The sequence below is a fragment of the Ipomoea nil genome, unplaced genomic scaffold (assembly GCF_001879475.1).
Source record: "Ipomoea nil cultivar Tokyo-kokei standard unplaced genomic scaffold, Asagao_1.1 scaffold1932, whole genome shotgun sequence".
NCBI classification, from domain to species: domain Eukaryota; kingdom Viridiplantae; phylum Streptophyta; class Magnoliopsida; order Solanales; family Convolvulaceae; genus Ipomoea; species Ipomoea nil.
Window position 1 is genome coordinate 2,375,346 of NW_017618360.1, and position 18,850 is coordinate 2,394,195.

General features: G+C 36.6%; 2 protein-coding genes across 6 annotated transcripts; both read left to right on the forward strand.

The window, feature by feature from the left end:
* The first annotated feature begins 5,759 nt into the window (after positions 1-5,759).
* LOC109146517 (phosphoglucomutase, chloroplastic-like) lies at positions 5,760-11,146 on the forward strand. Of its 5 annotated transcripts, none has more exons than XR_002048457.1 (4): positions 5,760-6,091; positions 6,176-6,286; positions 6,409-6,608; positions 8,024-8,285. XR_002048457.1 is itself a non-coding variant. In XM_019294180.1 (4 exons), the coding sequence occupies exons 2-4, from the start codon at positions 6,257-6,259 to the stop codon at positions 10,979-10,981; spliced, it is 288 nt and encodes a 95-aa protein (XP_019149725.1). In that variant the 5' UTR covers positions 5,760-6,091; positions 6,176-6,256; the 3' UTR covers positions 10,982-11,146. The 5 variants fall into 5 exon arrangements, 2 of the variants coding, with proteins under 2 accessions (XP_019149725.1, XP_019149726.1); XR_002048456.1 differs by having other exon boundaries at positions 6,409-6,602; XM_019294180.1 differs by lacking the exon at positions 6,409-6,608 and adding an exon at positions 10,840-11,146 and having other exon boundaries at positions 8,024-8,139.
* A 5,457-nt stretch (positions 11,147-16,603) lies between these two features.
* Positions 16,604-18,367, forward strand: LOC109193837 (gibberellin 20 oxidase 1-D-like). Its single transcript, XM_019344667.1, has 3 exons — positions 16,604-17,275; positions 17,385-17,706; positions 17,802-18,367. Exons 1-3 carry the CDS (start codon positions 16,755-16,757, stop codon positions 18,075-18,077), a joined length of 1,119 nt encoding a protein of 372 aa, XP_019200212.1. The 5' UTR covers positions 16,604-16,754; the 3' UTR covers positions 18,078-18,367.
* The last annotated feature ends 483 nt before the right edge of the window (positions 18,368-18,850 follow it).

The window sequence follows — 18,850 nt, forward strand, 5'->3', positions numbered from 1 at the left end:
GTTGCACATTCATAAATCCACGCCTGTACATTCATAATTTATGAGTGTTGAAGAAACTTGCGCGAAGAGGAAGTGAAACCGCAAAATGTGAATATGAAAAAGAAAAGTCACGCTGTTAATTTAAAAATAAAATAAAAATTGGTGGAAGATGTTGGAAAATTAGCTTAAAATGACATAAAATGACATATTAAGTGGCTATTTTGTGGTACAATTATCAGTGGGGTCCACTTCCGATTTGGGTCGGGTCAAAGTGGATTCGGGTTCTTCGTAGTGAGACGAAGAGATTGATATATTGTACGCTCAAAACGGATAATGGGTGAATGAGATATTGATTCTCAAAGTAGACCCATTTGAGTTGGGAAATGAAGGGAAAATAGTGGACTTTGTCCCACATTAGTTTGGAAACAAGATTTGCCCCCCTTATATACATGAGCTCTTTTGAAGCTTGTAGAATTGTATAGCATAGAGGTTTTCTTGCGCGCGCGCACGGGGCGGGGGGGGGGGGGGGGTGCAAATCAAAATCCAACTTAAGGAGATCGAAAAGGCTTGATTCAAGCCTGGGCACGAATGTCGCTAAGTTATGCCAAACTTCGGTATCATTTTCCAACTGGTATAGTCACGGCCAGAACCGGGCTAAGTTATGCCAAACTTCGGTATCATTTTCCAACTGGTATAGTCACGGCCAGAACCGAACCGAGAGCACCTACTCTCGTGCTACAAAGAGCAAGAGAGGTTGTGGTGCACCGAGAGCACAACTCTCGTGCATCAGTGATCACGAGAGGTGCACTCTCGGGTTGCACCACAGCGTGCACGAGAGATGTACTCTCGTGTTGCCTGGTCTGTGTGCTCTCGTGTGAACCTGCAAAGTTCAGCCTGTTGTACAGATTAAACTCATCTGTTACAGAATTAATACTGTTTTAATTCCAATTTTAAATTCTGAGTTTAATCCTACTTAGTGGGTGGCTGTTACAGGTGTTACACAATTGGTTTAATACCAATTAAAGGCCATGTTGAATGTTATCCCTTCCAACAGCCCTATATAAAGAGAGGTAGGGCAGAAACATTTTACACAGTGAGAAACAAAGGAATTCTAGTACAATGTTTTGCTTCAAAACTTCTGCTTCTACTCTCTTCTTTACCCAGCAGTGTTCTAAGCCTTGCTTTGTTTGCCGGGTTCTTTGTTTAGGTGCTTAAACAAAGAATCGTAGCACGTTTTATCCTGAGAAACCTAGGTTACAACGCTCCTAGCACTTGTGGATGTAGCAAATAAGGTTTTAAGGAAAAGAACTTTGTGTTCGAACTCGTGCTAAACCTATACCCAAAAACTCAACCTTTTCCTTCCTAGTTTTTCTGCTTTCCCATATAATATTAATCTTTCCGTAGGATTATTATTATTTTGGGATTTTTCACCTTATTACCCAATAGAAGATAACGGTGCCCATAAGCACCGTTACCGTTTGAAACCGTGTTCACCATGGATGGTAAACATGGTTCCATGGCATAACGATGGACCTCGGATATTCCCCAATTATGTCTCCTAGATTGACAAACATTTTAACTTCTTAGCCTAACTATCTTCTTGAACGTCTCACCAACCTCATATATTGCCTAGCTATCTGCCTATCTATAATCAACACACTTCCTAGCCTAACACACTTCATTTATAGTACATTTGAAAACACATTTATTTCTAATAGGGTTTTAGGGCAACCATACTTGCACCTATGTGGCTTAAAAGTTAAAAGTACACTTCCTGATCTCTGGAGGACTTACAAGTACATTTTCCGACCTCTGGAATACTTACAAGTGCACTTAGCTTCCCGACCTCTAGATGATTCATATATGCATTTCCTGACCTCAAGAGGGTCCCAAGTACACTTCCCGACCTCAGGAGAGTCCTTCTAGGAGTGACCAAGTGTATTTCCCGACTCGAAGTGTCTACATGTCTACTTGCCGACCTCTATGGCGGTAGACTTACTGGTCGCTATATCAGTATACTTATCTATCGCTATATCAGTATACTTATCAGTCACTATATCAGAAGACTTACTGGCCTAGTCACCATATTAGTGTATTTACTAGTCGCCATATCAGTATACTTACTGGTCGCTATATAAGTATCCTTACCAATCGCCCCATATGTAGACTTAATTACCTACCTTCCTATCTATATACTTATCGATCTCTGTATAAATACATTTCCCAATCGTCATGACTAGATAGGTTAACTCCGCCATCACCTCACCAACCGTCACTTAAATAGCTTACACATCTCGTATCCGATCTTAGTGTCAAATCAATGAATGTCACATCAACTAAGTTAATATTTACTATCATTATGTACCCTTCCACTCATCATAAATATTAGAGCAATCTACCAAGTGTGAATGGGGGGCTGCTATGCCCAACATGCAACGCTCCACCTAGAGCTCCTCGACCTAGCTTGTAAGGTTAGACTCTTAGTTAGGTTCTTGACGACATCGCTTAACTCTTAGTTATTAATTAACTTTCCGACCTCATTATTATTATTATTATTATTATTATTATTATTATTATTATTATTAGTATTATTATTATTATTATTGGTATTTATTGTATATTTTAATAACATTGAGTAGAGTAGGTCAAAATATGTACTATTCGACAATAATATTGAATTTTGGCATAGCCCAGCTTAAAAAATGCTCGTATTTTTCCTTTTCAGATTTCCACGTAAAATGTTTCATCTCATTTTTCTTTTCTACTATACATTCTCGATATATAAGTTGACCCGAATTTATTTGCACTATCCGTTTCTCCACTACTATATCCAACTAGCTGCTTTCCTCAAAAAAAATCCAACTAGCTGCTCATAGCAAACTTGACACTCCATCCCACAAAATCTTCATATACAGCATCCGCAAGATTAGAAGCAAATCATACGTTAAGGTCATATAATTTAATTTAGAGTCATACGGTATAGTCTTATACTCTTCTTCTACATTTCCTTCACATAAGTTCAAGGCCAGGATTTATTTGTCTCTTATCCTAATAATATCTAATTTATTTAGTTTGTTAATTGTTGACGTTTTAACTTTTCAAAAATTAATATTAAAACAGTATGTTTGTTTCCAAGTAAATAATTTAATGCGAAACTAGAGTAAAAAACATCAATATATGTAAACTAATAACCTTCTTTCATTTCAATTTGATGAAAAATATGTAGGCAACAACTTAAATACTCTGTATTAAGTTCTCATATCTATAATGAAATTTAAAAAACAAACAAACAAACAAACAAACAATGAAAAAAAAGAGTGTTATTTTCCGAAAAATATAAATGAGATTTTTGGATGATCATTCTTGTGTTTAAAATGGGTAAAACATTATTACAAAAAAAAAGGGGTAAAACAAAAAATAAATAAATATTGTATAAGATTGTGTAATACTTTTTTGAGTAAAAGACATTTTTGGTCCTAGACATATAGTGGCATGGACAATTTTGGTCCTCCATAAAAAAAAAAACAAAAAAAAAAAAAAAAAACAAAAAAACAAAAAAAACAAAAAAACAAAAAAACAAAAAAAAAAACAATTTGTGGACACTCTTATTGTGACGAGGACAATTTTGGTCCTCCGTCACTTATGTCATTAGTTGACTGTCTAAATGAGGGGCATTTCTGTCAATTCAACTTATTCTTTTGATCCTATGCCATAAAAGAATCAGAAGGTGACAGAAATGAAGTTGTTTGCTGCAGATCTCCGACATAAATGAAGCTGTTTGATCCTATGGCTTTCTTGCTCCGAGGAATCAAAGGTTTCGCGCTGTTCTCTTGCCTGCAGTAGCGGCAGGTCGGAAGGTCATCCAAACCTCTGGCGCACGGTCCGCCATTTCACTTTTGTTTTCCCATATGAACTTGGCCACCTCTGAGAAGTTCGTAATCAGATCGAACCCCATTTCATACCAGCTCTCGCACCGCTTGCACTGCACCTCTCCCTTGATCTCGTAGATCATTTTGAAATCCAGATAATATCGGCTACGCACCATGGCATGCTTGTTTGTGGCCTACTCGTATGGAGGGGTGGTCGTCTCATTTTTACCCTTCTTCAGCCGCAGCGAGGATGATGATGAGTTCTTCTTCCGCGGTTTCGCGGAAGAAGGCTGACAGGGTTGGTATCTTCGTGCTGATGCCGGAGGAGAAGCAAAGAGAGGCTGCAGGGCAGCAGGCGGTGAAAACTCCGGACTGGCACATGATGTCCTGAAGGTCCATCCGCCACCACCACATCCCAATTTGTCTCGTAAACCTCTTGTGAAAGCCTTGCTAACAATGCGTTTGCCAGTTTGCACCTTCACTTCTTCTTCTTCTTCTTCTATTACTACTTTTAGGGAAAATTGTAAAAAATGCCCCTCTATAATATGTCAATTATCAATGTCACCCCTGAATTATGAGTGGTGTAAATGTTGCCCATCAATTATCAAAACGGTGCACATATAGCCCCTCTCGTAACGAAAATGTGGTTCCCTGTTAGTGTAGGACACCATTAAGTCGGAGTAAATATGTAATTTAGTTGTTTTTTCTCTCCCTCGATTCGAAGTACCAGCGATGGACAGCGACGGGGAACTACAAGTCCGTTACGGGAGAGGCTATATGTGCACCATTTTAATAATTGAGGGGCAACATTTACACCACTCATAATTCAGGGGTGACATTGATAATTGACATATTATAGAGGGGCATTTTTTACAATTTTCCCCTACTTTTATTACTTCTAATGCTAGCCAATGGTGAGCAGAGTTGTGGGTGTTTCCTTGCACCTTTGAGAAGCATATATGCATCTTCAGCACGTGTGTGATACTCCACCTTGTGAACTCGACTCTTATTCATACTAATCATCATCGTTTCTGATTTCATTTTATCATCATCATCCTCAAGAAAGAGACACATCCACCCACATTCAGCATTGAAATGAGACCTGAGTACTGGCTTTCGAGCCCAAAAACCAGGATACTGCAGGGGGCTCTTTCAGATATAAGATCCGAGAGAAACTTCATTTCCTTCTTGATAAGAATATTGACATGGTGATCATCGCCACTTACTAGAAGACTGACGGGGTTGGTATCTTCGTGCCGGTGCCCGGGGAGAAGCAAAGAGTGGCCGCAAGGCAGCATGTGAAAACTCCGGACTGGCACAATATGAAGGCAAGAGAAACTGGATTATATTGGCTGGATCGGAGATCTGCAACAAACAATTTCATTATGTCGCCTTCTGAGTTGTTTATAGCATAGGATCAAAAGACTAAGTTGAATTAACAGAAATGCCGCTCATTTAGATAGTCAACTAACGACATAAGTGACGGAGGACCAAAATTGTCCTCGTCACAATAAGAGTATCCACAAATTGTCTGATTTTTGTAGGAAGGACTAAAATTGTCTTTGATACCATAAGTCTAGGACAAAAAATATCTTTTACTCTACTTTTTTTTTTCTTTTTGCTAAAATATATTATTTTTATAATTTATAAAATATTATATTATTTTAACTAAGACGTATTACAATTTAAAAAAAAAAAACATTTTTTTGAATATTATTATCTGTTCATAACTACTTTCTTAATCAAATGAAGTACAAAAAGTCAATATCACTTGCATAACCTTCCACATAAGGAAGTAACTTGATGCCATCGACAACAAAGTTCTTGGTAGCAAAAAAAATAAAAAATGAATTTACAAGATCAACTCAATAAAAAATGATTATTATTTATAATTCAAAAGTGTAAGCTGAATGTTAATGCAATTATATTAGCCGGTGGCATACAAGGAAGAGCGGTGATAAGCAGTCTAGCAGACACGTGTAATTATGATCCTCCTTTGTACGCTGAGTTTCTTCGTTCACTCTGGTTTCTGTTGCTCCGAGGATAGGGATGATTCTGAAGATGAAGGTATTCACCCCCGTCAGGTGCTTGTTTAATTATGCATTGGCTTCAAGGCTTGGTTTTCAGGCCGATCCGGCCACTAATTCTTTTGTAGTCCGAACAAGAACTAGCTGTTGGCCTTTGATTTCCGTTCAATCGCCGCCACCGCAACTGCACCTACGAGCATTCCGCCGTCGCCACAGGTTACTTTTTCTCCTTCTATTTTTTCCTCTTACTTTTCTTAATTCTCCACCGTTCTTACATCATTTACTTTGATTGCTCTTCAGGTATCTGTTAAATCTGTTCAATATCACTGTTTCTGAGACGAGAGAGATAGAGAGGGAGAGAGCGCGCGATAAGGAGGAGGAATGGGCCTGATTTCAGTGCCACAAGTGATGGTATGGTTGAAAATTTATTGAAAGCTTGATTAGTTGATTAGCTGGTAATTCAAATATTAACACTACTGTATTATTGTTTTTATTTGAATTATGAACGTTTTTTTTTTTTTGTTTGTTTTCAGTTCTTCCATCACTAATTTCAGAAAATGTTATCATTAATAATCATCTCCCTGAAAAACAAATGATCAAAATGAAATTCCCTATATGAAGGGGGAGCTGAAGAATCAAATTCATCATGCTACTCTCATCACCTATTGTGTGAAAGCTAGCAGGGAATAGTCCATTTTGCAGACTAGTTATTATTATTATACTTTTGGTACAAGTAAATAAGTCTTGGTTTATAGTTGTTTTTTTTTTTTTTTTTTTTTTTTTTTTTTTTGAAGGGTAAGAACTTTATTCAAACTAAGTAATAAATTGTTCAATACATGAAGGAATCGATGAAAACCAAGTAGCATGACCAGAGTGAGAACTAGCAGCTCGAGCTAATGCATGAGCACATTTGTTCACTGATCGAGAGATGAACTCAATAGACACTGATTCAAAGTGTCGTTTCAATAACATTGCCCGCATATGAAGAATCCGGGGCATCTTGATTTATGAACCTGCATACCATCTGACAATCCGAGTGAAGGATGACCTTACGCCAACCTTGAGAGAGGATCCAAGATAGAGCTTCCTTAATAGCCATGGCTTCTGAAGCAATGAGAACATTATCCGTTATTAAACGTCCCGGGATAAACGCGCTTTGGGATTCGGATATAACTTTCTCAAGAACCACCTTAAGCCGATTTGCCACCATTTTAGCTAGAATTTTGTAGGTGGCATTACAAAGTGCAATCGGTCACAAATCACCCATATTTATAGGGACTGCTTTCTTTGGTTTATAGTTGTTTATCATTGACTTTAAGAATAACAAAGCAAACTGATTTGCCGGTAAAACCAAGAAAATTTAACAAAGCAGGTGCATTGCAAATATGGACTTGCTATTGTGCAACTGCCTTGTGCTGTTATAAACCACAAAAGATGGGCATAACATACAGTTTACTTCTATGTTTTCCAGTTCTTTGAGTTTGTTACAAGTCTAGATGTGAAGTGTCAGATACTTTATTCTTTCCTTCATTTTAGTGTTCTTCAGTATGTTTCTTTGTTTATCCACACCAGCTTCTTTGTGAAGTGTCAGATACTTCTTTTAGTGTTCTTTGAGCTTGCATACAATTCTCTTTCTTTTTAATACCACATTCAGGGTTGGTGACAGAAACTTGATTCTAGGTAGGGGTTCTATGTTACTCCATTCAGATTCAGCTGCAACTGGTGCTCTCAATGCAAAAGAGGCCATCCCATAGTTTAGAAGTTGCCCCAAGGAAAGCAACACAATAAAATCCTGTTCTGTCTAGTTAAAAATACTATGACTTCTTACAATCGTATTTAACACAAAAACTTGGGTGAACAGTCGTATATTCCAAACAGAAAACTATTTGGAGTTGTTTTAAAATTTGGAAAAGTGTTTTCCTTTTACAGTTTGGAAAACAAAACTTACTTGAACACAAAACTTTCTTTTCCATTTTCATTTTCTATTTTTCTGGAAACATGGAAAATTGCTAGAAACCTAACAAGCCCTATCTTCCTTTGTACGAGTTTTGATGACTTGTGGCTCTTCCATGAGTGACTTAAGTTTATGGTAATGTGCTGTGGCTTTGTTGTTTCTAAGCTATATCCTTTATAACCTTTCATTTTTAGGTTCGAACTGGTTGGAGAATTTTTGGGAACCTAATGGATGCAGGAAAATTACCAGTTTGTGAAGTGGAGAGTTTCAGGACTGGCTCTGACCACATTCTTGAGAAAGATGGTGTACGGTATGTGCTAATGTTTACCAACAATGCATTCCTTAATTCATTTCTTGTAACTTCTGAAATATGGAGTTGGTATGTGATGTATTCTGTTCACTTCCCTCAATCATTATATTACGATGCTGCTTCTGCTGCCCATTCTTTTGCCTTTACATGATATTTTTGGTTTTCTTTTGTATTTTAGAAGCTAGGTTTACTTTGAAAATTGGCAGGGTTCTAAAATATTCTGAACTAAATCAAGTATTCTGCTGCCCATTCTTTTGCCTTTACATGATATTTTTGGTTCTCTTTTGTATTTTAGAAGAAGCTAGGTTTACTTTGAAAATTGGCAGGGTTCTAAAATATTCTGAACTAAATCAAGTATTCTGCTGCCCATTCTTGTTGGATATTACGTCATTGATTCCACTGATGATTTCTCTTATGTTGATCTGATAAGTTGCCAGAAATCAATACTTTTTTTTTTTTTTTTTTTTTTTTAAACAATCTCTATGATGAACTGCAGCTATTAAATAACAATTCCATGATTTTTTTATTTTTTATTTTTTATTTTGCGGATAGATGAAAGTGTCACATCCAAAGAGGGGTTCATTTTGTTTTCACATATGGGTCAAGTATTATCTTTTGATTATTGATCAGCATCGCTCTTCTATATTTCTCGTGTTTTGTTTATTAATGACTGGAAACAATACCTAAACTTGCATTTCAATGCTGCAACTAATATTTTGGAAGCCTGTAACTTACAAGCTACTGGTTCTGTGAGTGGTGGTTAGAATGTATATTAAGCAGTTTGAACTGGGTGTCTCACAACAGAATGTAGATGCCCAAACTACATTGAAACCACTGATAGGTGTGATTGTCTTCTGTGTGCTAGTCTGCCTCATTTTTCTGTTGCATAAGAGTTTCTACTGTTATTACTTCAGATTTCACAGTCTTTATCAAAGTGCAAGGACTTCACAGGAAGAGAGAAGTCAACTGTCATTAAATAGAAGCATATACTGCACTAGTATTATGTGCTTGACAGAAACCTCATTGTGAGGATTGTAGCAGGTTGCACCTTCCATCTTTCCCCGATGTGTTACATGGCGTATTATTTTTGGTTCTTTTTGTTGCATGATAGCATGATAGCATTATAGCAATAGTAAAGAAACTCCACATCAAAAATTTGTATAATTTATCTAATAAAATTGTTTATATACTGTATATATGTCAGTAAGTTCACATGGTCTCAACCAGATCCCTATGTTTTATATATGATTCTCATCTTCTTAAATCAGTATTTCATATCAGCCTCTCTATGGAACTTAGTTGTGTATACTTTTAAGCTTGTTTTTTTACCCAAGATACTTAAATCCTATATGTTCAAGAAATATTCAGATGTGTTCTTAATGAACAAGATAATTTGTTCCCAGGGAACTGCTTTATTGTCTCTACCTGCTCAAATTGCCTTTGTTTACACAAGTATTCCAATGAACAAAGTGTGAATATGAATGTTTTGCTATAACTGAGCTGTTTTCTATCATAATTGAGTCTAACCAGGAGTCCAGGACTATAACCTTCAGCTTTACTAAACCTAAGAATTTAATTCTGGTTATATTTAATATGAATGTTGGGTTGCTTCAATGTTGGGACTTCAGGTCTTACCATGACTTTTAGGAACTTTGATAAACCCTGCAAATTTTAGAAATTTTCAGGGTCCCTAACCTCAACGGAAATGGTTTTCAAGGTTCCTGACAGAGGGACTGTTGATATGGATTCTAATGAGTTAAGTGATCCTAAAAGTCATTTTTATAGTTTCAGAGTTTATGAATTAAATTTCTGAAAGTTCAGGGGGGTCCTAACTCCCAACATTTAAACCAAAGAAAAAAAAAAGGATGGATGCTGGAAATAAGAAATTCAGAATGAAGTTTCATAAACTATCAAAGTGGATTCTTGTATTAGCATAATAAACAAGTAGCAGTGCTTTAAAAGGAGCATTATTGATCTATCCTAATGGACTTCAAGAGACATAATTAAGGAGCTTTAAATATTTGCTGATCTAGGATATAGATGCTATAGTGATTAAATACTTTCAGGTCTGTGCTTGATTGACTAACCTATTCTTCATGGTATTAATAATATACTAACATTTAAAATTGCAACGAAGTTGAAATACTCTGATCCAGGAGGCAATTAGAAATAATGGATGATTATTCAAGAAAAAGGATGGTCTCTGTAGGATTGGCAGATTATACATTTAATAAATTTTGCTATTGATAATGAATAACAGTGGTTTGAAGGTGGGGGCTTTGTTGTTCATCCAATGAAGATGATTATCACTCTGTACTTATTTCTGTGTTGTACTTTGTTAGCATATAAGGTTTTTCTCTAAGATTTTTGAATTTACATTCTGGTTTCTACTACAATGATATTTTTATGCATCAGTATCTGTCCTTTCCTTTCTCATAATATCACAAATGTTTTATGAATTGTATACATAGAGTGTCTATTTTGTGCATGGTCAACTTAGACTATCTACTTTCTTTTTTTTTTTTTTTTTTTTTTTTTCCTTTTAATTCAGTCTGTGAAGCACAGAGTATTATATGCTCTGAGTCCCCCGATTAGATGATACGTTCAGTATTTGAATCAGTTCAATTTAGATTCCGTTGGCTTGTTACTTTTATAAGTATATTTTCATTGGCTCCAACTTGAAGTGTCATATGGATGCAGACTAAAACTGCTCAACTTGGTGCTCTGCCCTGCCATGATGGTCCATCTCAGCCACATACTCAAGCCCTCCTGTGCTAGGCCTCCTTTGCTATCACTACTTCTGTTCCTTTTGGATTCTCTGCTGATTTTGCACTCTTTCTAGTGGGCAAGGGTCATTTCACCTGTTGTCTTTTGGCCTATTATACTTCCATGATCAGTTCAGTGGTAGGTCCAGACAACTGTATGTGGGAAACTCAATTGTGCAACTTAGGCAAGAACCAGCTACTTTGAATAGTTATAGCAGTTTATTGATTTTTTTCGCCTGAAACTGAGTTTAAAAAAATTTAATTCCGTCCGACATTTCCAAGTGGCATCTCAGTGTAGCATGCACTAAGAATGTGAAATAAGTTGCTGAGATGCTGTTTGTCCTCAATAGCTTTCTTATTGTAGCAACATGTGAAGGTTCTGGATTCCTTTCTTATGTAAGGGAACATATGCTTTTTACGGTTCGCTTCCCTACAAAAAAGATGATCTGCATATAGCATTGGGAGTTTAGTATGCTTTTTAGTTCATTTTCTCTTCCTCCCCTCTTTTTTCTGATCACCTCTGTAACTCAGATCACCCGTGTCATATTCTGATACTGACTTGTAGAAAAGTAAAGGCATTTAGGGTCACAGTCTCTGCGTCTGGATGTTCTGAAAAGGAAATATGATTGCTATTCTTACATTCTTACAGTTTGATGCCTTTTATGGATAGGATCCTGTCTGTGACCAACTATAAGTGGTATATGCACACTGAGGTTGACAAACACTAGGCATTAATTACTCGATTACAAGAACTAGATATTAATTACTAGATTAATTAAGATGCTGTAGCTTCCTTTTATAGTAATTTTCTGGTGGGTATCTATACATTTTTCCACCAGAAATAATTTTTTCTTAATAAATCATATTTGTTGGCAATTAGGAGATGGGTGAAGTAGCATAGAACCCCCATGATATTGGGACTGAATAGGAATGAGTAGCAGCTCATGATAGATGTTCATTTAGTGAAAAAAGCTGATAGAAGACCATGTCATTCTCAAATTTCTTGTCTACCAAACTTTGAAGACAAGCGGTCCAGCCAAGAATTCAAGTTAGGGTACTGTATTATAGTTTGCTTAAAAGACATTATTGTATGTATATTGAAGTGAACTGGTGGGGTGGCTTTTGCTAGCAGCCACTAGGTGGAGGACAGTTTTGTTTAGAACTTCCAATGTTTGCACTGTAGAATACTCTATCAATTGTAGGATGTATAGGTCTTGACAAAGCTTATCGTGTTGCATTAACCTGTCTCTGTCCACTAAAAATAGTAAGTCTTTCCCTAGCAAAGAAGACATACTTTTGTACCTATTCCTATCTAAAACCACCCCTTATCCTAAAATATCCAAGATGAAAATCAATAGCGATTGTCTTTGCTCCCCATTTTAACAAGATCCATGTTGCTTGTCCAGACCTACCACCAAATAGTGCTATATTTAGTAGATAGAGAAAGAAGCAGGATATCCTTAAGTGGAAAAAGATTAAGGAAACTGTGTTAGTTTCTTTTAACTTTTGACACGGGTGTACACCTAAGTGCTATTTTGTAGTAACTCTAGTTAAAAAGATAAAAGCTTTTTGGGCTCTGTTTCTTGGGACTTGATCTTTGGGCAAACTGATTTTTGCCCCATGTTTTGTCTTGGTGTCATTGTGGCCACTACTCCATGTTACCTCAAAACCTCACCCCAATGAATCCCCATTCCTTCCTCTTCTTTCCTCCCACCCGAGTTAGTGTTTTGCTGATTCTTTTATAATGGAAATAGATACTTGCATCTTCTGAACAGAATTTGGTGTAACATGAGCCAATGCCACATCTGATTTGATGTTTGCATGATGTTCATTGTTCAGCACTGTGGTTGGGGGAAAAAAAAGTGTGTAGTCTTCCATCTTCAAAGTTAGAGGGCAGGAGAGCACTATTGAGTAATGTAGAAAAAGTGAAGTATAACTAAACTAAATGCAACTTTTTGTGTCCAGCAAGACTACAGTGGCTTTTGAATCTGGTGGGGCTGCTGTTGTAGCATAGTTATTGTTGAAATGGAGTATGTTCTGAAATAGAAGTTATGTGCTAGAAATTAGTGGATCATGATGCATATTACATGGATGAAGTTTCAATGAAATTTTTGATATTTGAACATATGATTAACACACCGACCAGATTTCAACTCTTGTTAGGTGCCTCTCATCTTGAACAGAGACTTCACAGTTACTCTGGCAGAGTATAGTAGCACAAAACAAGTTGTGAAAGTCAGGTAGGGTACCTAATCCAGTATCATCAAAGGGGGAGTGATTGAGATTTGGTAATACTACACGCCTTATCTTGATTGTACTGAGAACTAATTCTTGATGCCTCTGTCTAATCCACAACACATTGTCTTTGTTTTATTAGTACCAATGTGCTTAATGTGGGTGACTTTCTTCATTGTGATTACTGATACAACACCCAATGATGCCTCGTTGAACAATTTGCACCTTTTGTCCTTGAATCCGTTATGATGTTGATGAATTTTGTCAAATTATTTGATTTCAACTGTGGGATTACTTCACAGTATACAATGAATGCAAAATAATAAATAGTGAGGTCAGGACTTGGCATACATTTTGTTTGTATCTGAAGTCCTCGAGTTGTGCCGTGTCTTTTTAGGGTGAAATCGAGTTATGTCGGATCTTTTTATAATGGAATTGAGGTGTGTCAATCTCGATCTTTAGGGTAGAATCATGTTGTGTCAGATCTCTTCAGGATGAAATCGTGTTGTGTCGTATCTTTTTAGGATGGAATTGAGTTGTGTTATATATCTTCAAGGTAGAATTGAATTGTGTCAATCTCTTCGGGGTGGAATCAAGTTGTGTCGGATCTCTTTAGGGTGGAATTGAGTTGTGTCAGATCTTTTCAGGTGGAATCGTGTTATGTAAGATTTTTTCAGGTGGAGTCGAGTTTTCTTTTCAGAGTGGAATGGAAGAAAACGGAAGCATTAATAGATTGACAGCAAAAGGTCATGGTTGAATCTGTGAGGAATTGGATTATCATTAGTGATAAAAGTGGCTTCAGTCGTCACTTGTGCAACACTACTGGTATATGAAAGACAGATCAATGAAACATTTTGCCTTAATTAACGAATCAAGAATACATGGGGTAGGAAAGGTAAAAGATTTAAATCTCATCTTACAAAGTTGTATGTCTACGGTTAGACCCTTGACTACTACCTAAGTACCTATTGGTTTGGGAAAATCAATTTTGATATCTAACTTTGAACCTGGTAAAGGGTGTGTCGTAGTATGAGTCTTGGATCGGACTTTCTACGAGTTTTTTTTTTTTTTTTTTTTTTTTTGAAATATGATTTTAAATTTTAACTTCGGAATTACAATAATAGCAGTTGGAAAAGAAAATACTTTTTTGCGTGACTTGCTGCAACATACATTTTTATAATTCATAATATACATTATTCTAACTCATAAAATATATTATTTTACCACATAAGTTTTATTATTCCAACACATAAAGTACATTATTCTAACTCATAACATTCAACGATGTCGTTTTGAACTGTGGTTCATACAATAATTTGCCCAATCTCACTCGTTACTGGTCATCATAACACTAGCATTGACTTTTAGTATAAAAAGAATCTCTCTTGTATTCCAAACTTATACTAGACTTATTTACTGTAAACTGATAGGAGTGTTTGACCACTATATCAACATTCCTGATCACATTTACACTATCCATGTGCATGCTACAATGCAAGATCTTAGCACCAATATAACAGCTCTTAAGTCTTAATTACATTTGATTAGCTAGTTCGTCATTTTCTACCCAGTACAAAAGGGTCCTACTGCCATCTGGATGGGCAGGCAATCATGTCTTCCATCCATATTATTAGAGAAATTAACTTTTGATTAATTGCTAATAAGAATAATTTAACATTTGAAAAGTATCCAATTTTTCTTACGTGTATACGGAATAGTGTTAAAAAAGGATGAGTTGATGTGATATTCGCTCGTTCTCATTAATTGAATTAAAAAATGTTACGCAACTTTCAAACTCTGTATTATTATTGAATAAATAAATTGATTTATCGTTGTAAGAATCTTTTACAATGAAATGTACTACATATTTTTATGAACTAATTTAAGTTCAAAAAGTGACTAACTATTATGTAATGTGATGACATAACTGTTACTATTCTAATTGAGTGGTCACAGAATCGAATCAGGTGGTGGGAGATTTACTTTTTTGAGCTGAAATATATTGAGAAAGTTTAAAACAGATATTACCTTACTTTAGCTTGTAAAAAAATATGTGTAATTGAGGTTGGTTTACCTCCCACTTTCAAACACTGACACTACACTAGATTTTTCTAGTAAAAACTGTCGACACTATCTTAGCATGACCCGTGACCTTTGGCATGTCTTTGATATCAAATTGAAGCATGTGCTCCATCTTAAAGTCTAAGCTGATAGTTGGATTGCACATTAATGGCTATATGCTCAACAACTAGCTTTTTGTAACAATTTATTGCTTCAAATTAAAATACTAAAAATTAAAAAGATGCTCAAAGTGACTTTTTTGATCAATTTTTTTAAAAAAAGTATTTTGCATGTAATCAATTATAAGCTAACAACTAATTTATCAAACATCTTTCTACAATCAGTTAATGCTATCAACCACTCAAACCTACTAATTCAAGTAGCTAACAACTATTTACCAAATGTCCCCTTAATATTTTGGGGTAAAAATTGAAAACTATAAATTGTAGCAAGTAGCACGTACAGTTGCAAATAGTAGTCATTACATTCAGAACTGGAAAGGCAAAAAGGTTATTACTTCTTCCGTCCCATTTTATTTGTCCTACTTATTATTTATTGGTCAAACTAACTCTTTCTTCTTTGTTTATTTTTCTTTAGTATATTTTATTTATTTTTAAATTTGATTCTTTTGTTTAATAATTTTATATACTAATACTAAACTTAATATTATAAAAAATTAAATTAAAAATAAATTCAGTAAAATCTCGGTTAACTGAACCAGACACGTAAAATAAGACGAATGGAGTATATTTTTTTTGCAGCACAGAAGTTAGTGATGGACGCTGGTGAGGTGATGTTACCAAAGGAAACGCCAAAAAAGCATAGCCCCATAGGCAAACAAGGCTGCTGCTGCTACCTTTGTACAAACGTTAAATTAGAAACAGACAAAAACACTCCAAATTCCAAAAATTTTCCATCGATAAACCCCTCTCCCTCTACCTGGCAATCACTATCCTTTTCGAACATCCCCATTTCTTTTTCCAATTGATTAATTAAATCCCTCCATCTCTATTATCTTCGATCAGTAACTCAACAGTCCATTAGGTTTGGTGCGGCACAAGGAGCCACCCCCACAAACAACCAGCGAACCAAGAAGGTTACCTATGCAAGCAATTTTGTCACTTTTTAGATATAGGGAAAGATTAGAGAACAAAAACGTAACAAGTACAAGAATTTAGGTCAAATAACTCATACAACATCAAAGACTTACCTGAGATTGTGAGTTAAAACCAAATTAAAGTTGGGTTAGCTTATTAATCGTCCAAATCTGCTTAGCTAGGCTGGTTAGGATTGAAATCAGACTAAGTTAAATAATATAATATAATAATAAAGTGTAGTGTGTGTTAGTGACAACAGTGACATGGATATGTGCTATAAAAGCCTCCAATTGTGTTCACCTATTTGCCAAAAGAATATAATTGAACTGAACCCAGAATTAACACCATTATATTCTACTCTCTCTCTACCCAATTCAAGTCGTTTCATGCAACGGCTTTAGAGTGTTTAATTGAAAGCAACCAACAACATTAGCCTAACTAACCAATTAACCACCAAATGGTGAACCAAGGAGGCGACGACGTCGTCCCAAAGCCGTTGATTTTCGACGCCTCCGTCCTCCAACACGACCCAAACATCCCCACGCAGTTCATATGGCCGGACCACGAGAAGCCCGCCGCCGACGCCGACGCCCCACAACTCGCCGTCCCTCTCATCGACCTCGCCGGCTTCCTCTCCGGCGACCCCGCCGCCGCCCTCCAAGCCTCTAGACTCGTGGGCGAAGCATGCAAGAAGCACGGCTTCTTCCTCGTCGCCAACCACGGCGTCGACGCCACCCTCATTTCCCACGCCCACCGCTACATGGACCACTTCTTCCAGCTCCCCCTCTCCGACAAGCAAAAAGCTGAGAGAAAAGCCGGCGAGCATTGCGGCTACGCCAGCAGCTTTACCGGCCGGTTTTCCTCCAAGCTGCCGTGGAAAGAAACCCTCTCTTTCAGCTTCTCCGCCGACAAAACCTCCCACGATATAGTCGTCGACTATTTCCAAACAACATTGGGTCAAGATTTCGCCCATATCGGGTACGTAACTGAATGTGCTATATAATAAATATCTGAACAAGTCTGGTTGACTAACAACTTCTAGTTATTCAGTGCAATCTTAATATATAATAACGTTGTACTATTACAGGAAGATTTATCAAGAGTACTGCAATGCGATGAGCAATCTGTCGCTAGGGATAATGGAGCTTCTGGGGATGAGTCTGGGCGTGAGCGAAAAGCATTTCAGGGAATTCTACCAAGAAAACGAGTCGATAATGAGACTGAACTATTACCCGCCGTGCCGGAAACCGGAGCTGACGTTAGGCACCGGCCCCCATTGCGATCCCACGTCACTCACCATCCTCCACCAAGACACCGTCGGTGGGCTGCAAGTGTTTGTGGACAACCAGTGGCGCTCCATCCCCCCCAATTTCAACGCCTTTGTCGTCAACATCGGCGACACTTTCATGGTATATATCTATATATGTCAAATCTAATAATGTAGGTAACATAAAGGTATATATTATGTGTGGTAATTAAGGTTGTTTGAATTTGGTGGAAGCAGGCACTATCGAATGGGAGGTATAAAAGTTGTTTGCACAGGGCAGTGGTGAACAGCAAGAGTCCCAGGAAATCACTGGCTTTCTTTCTGTGCCCAAAGAAGGATAAGGTGGTGAGGCCACCAAACGAACTGGTGGACTCCAGCAATCCAAGAGTATATCCAGATTTCACTTGGCCCACCCTTCTTGAATTCACCCAAAAGCATTATAGAGCAGACATGAACACCCTGCAATCCTTCTCCACTTGGCTAGCTTCAACTCATCCCAACAAAACTATATAATATTCAATTCATTGATTGATTGAAGATGATGATGAATTGAAGAAGAAGAAGAAGAGCCGATATACTATTATATATATGCATGCTACTACTAGCTATCCGATCCCTACAATTCCATGAAGATATAAATATGTGAATCAGTGCCCTTAGCTTTCCGATCTCTCGTGGCGCCGGAAAATGATGATGACGAAAGGAAAATATATAATTAAGGGCGTTTCTCATTTCAAAACTTGTACTGTGGAACCGAAATATAGAGGGAAAATTTTTATATATATAATATATGCAATGTCTCTTCAATTCCTCTTATTTATTATTATTTTTCTCTTTTAATTATATTAATCAGTTCTTTTTCTTTAACCCCCACCCCACCCCACCACCTTAGCTGTGGATCGGAGTATATGAAATGGACTGATGGAATATATACATACATACAAATTAAATTAAACAATATACTAGATCAACAGATAGTAATAAAGTCAGTAGTACTAAAAAAAAATTAAACAATATACTGAATGATATATAGAGTGAGGTAACCTAAGCAGATTTACCTCATAGTTTTTTGTCGGGTAAGATTTATAAGGTAGGCTTCACTATGTGTGCACCTTAGCGGCATTATACTTTAATATATAGATTTTTTGTTATATTTAGGTTTGAATTGCTTGAATATGACCAAAACTTGACAAATTAATATTTAGGTTTGAATTGCTTGAATATGACCAAAACTTGACAAATTAAAGAAACACCACGTGAAATAGAAAAAAGCCAAAATATAAAAT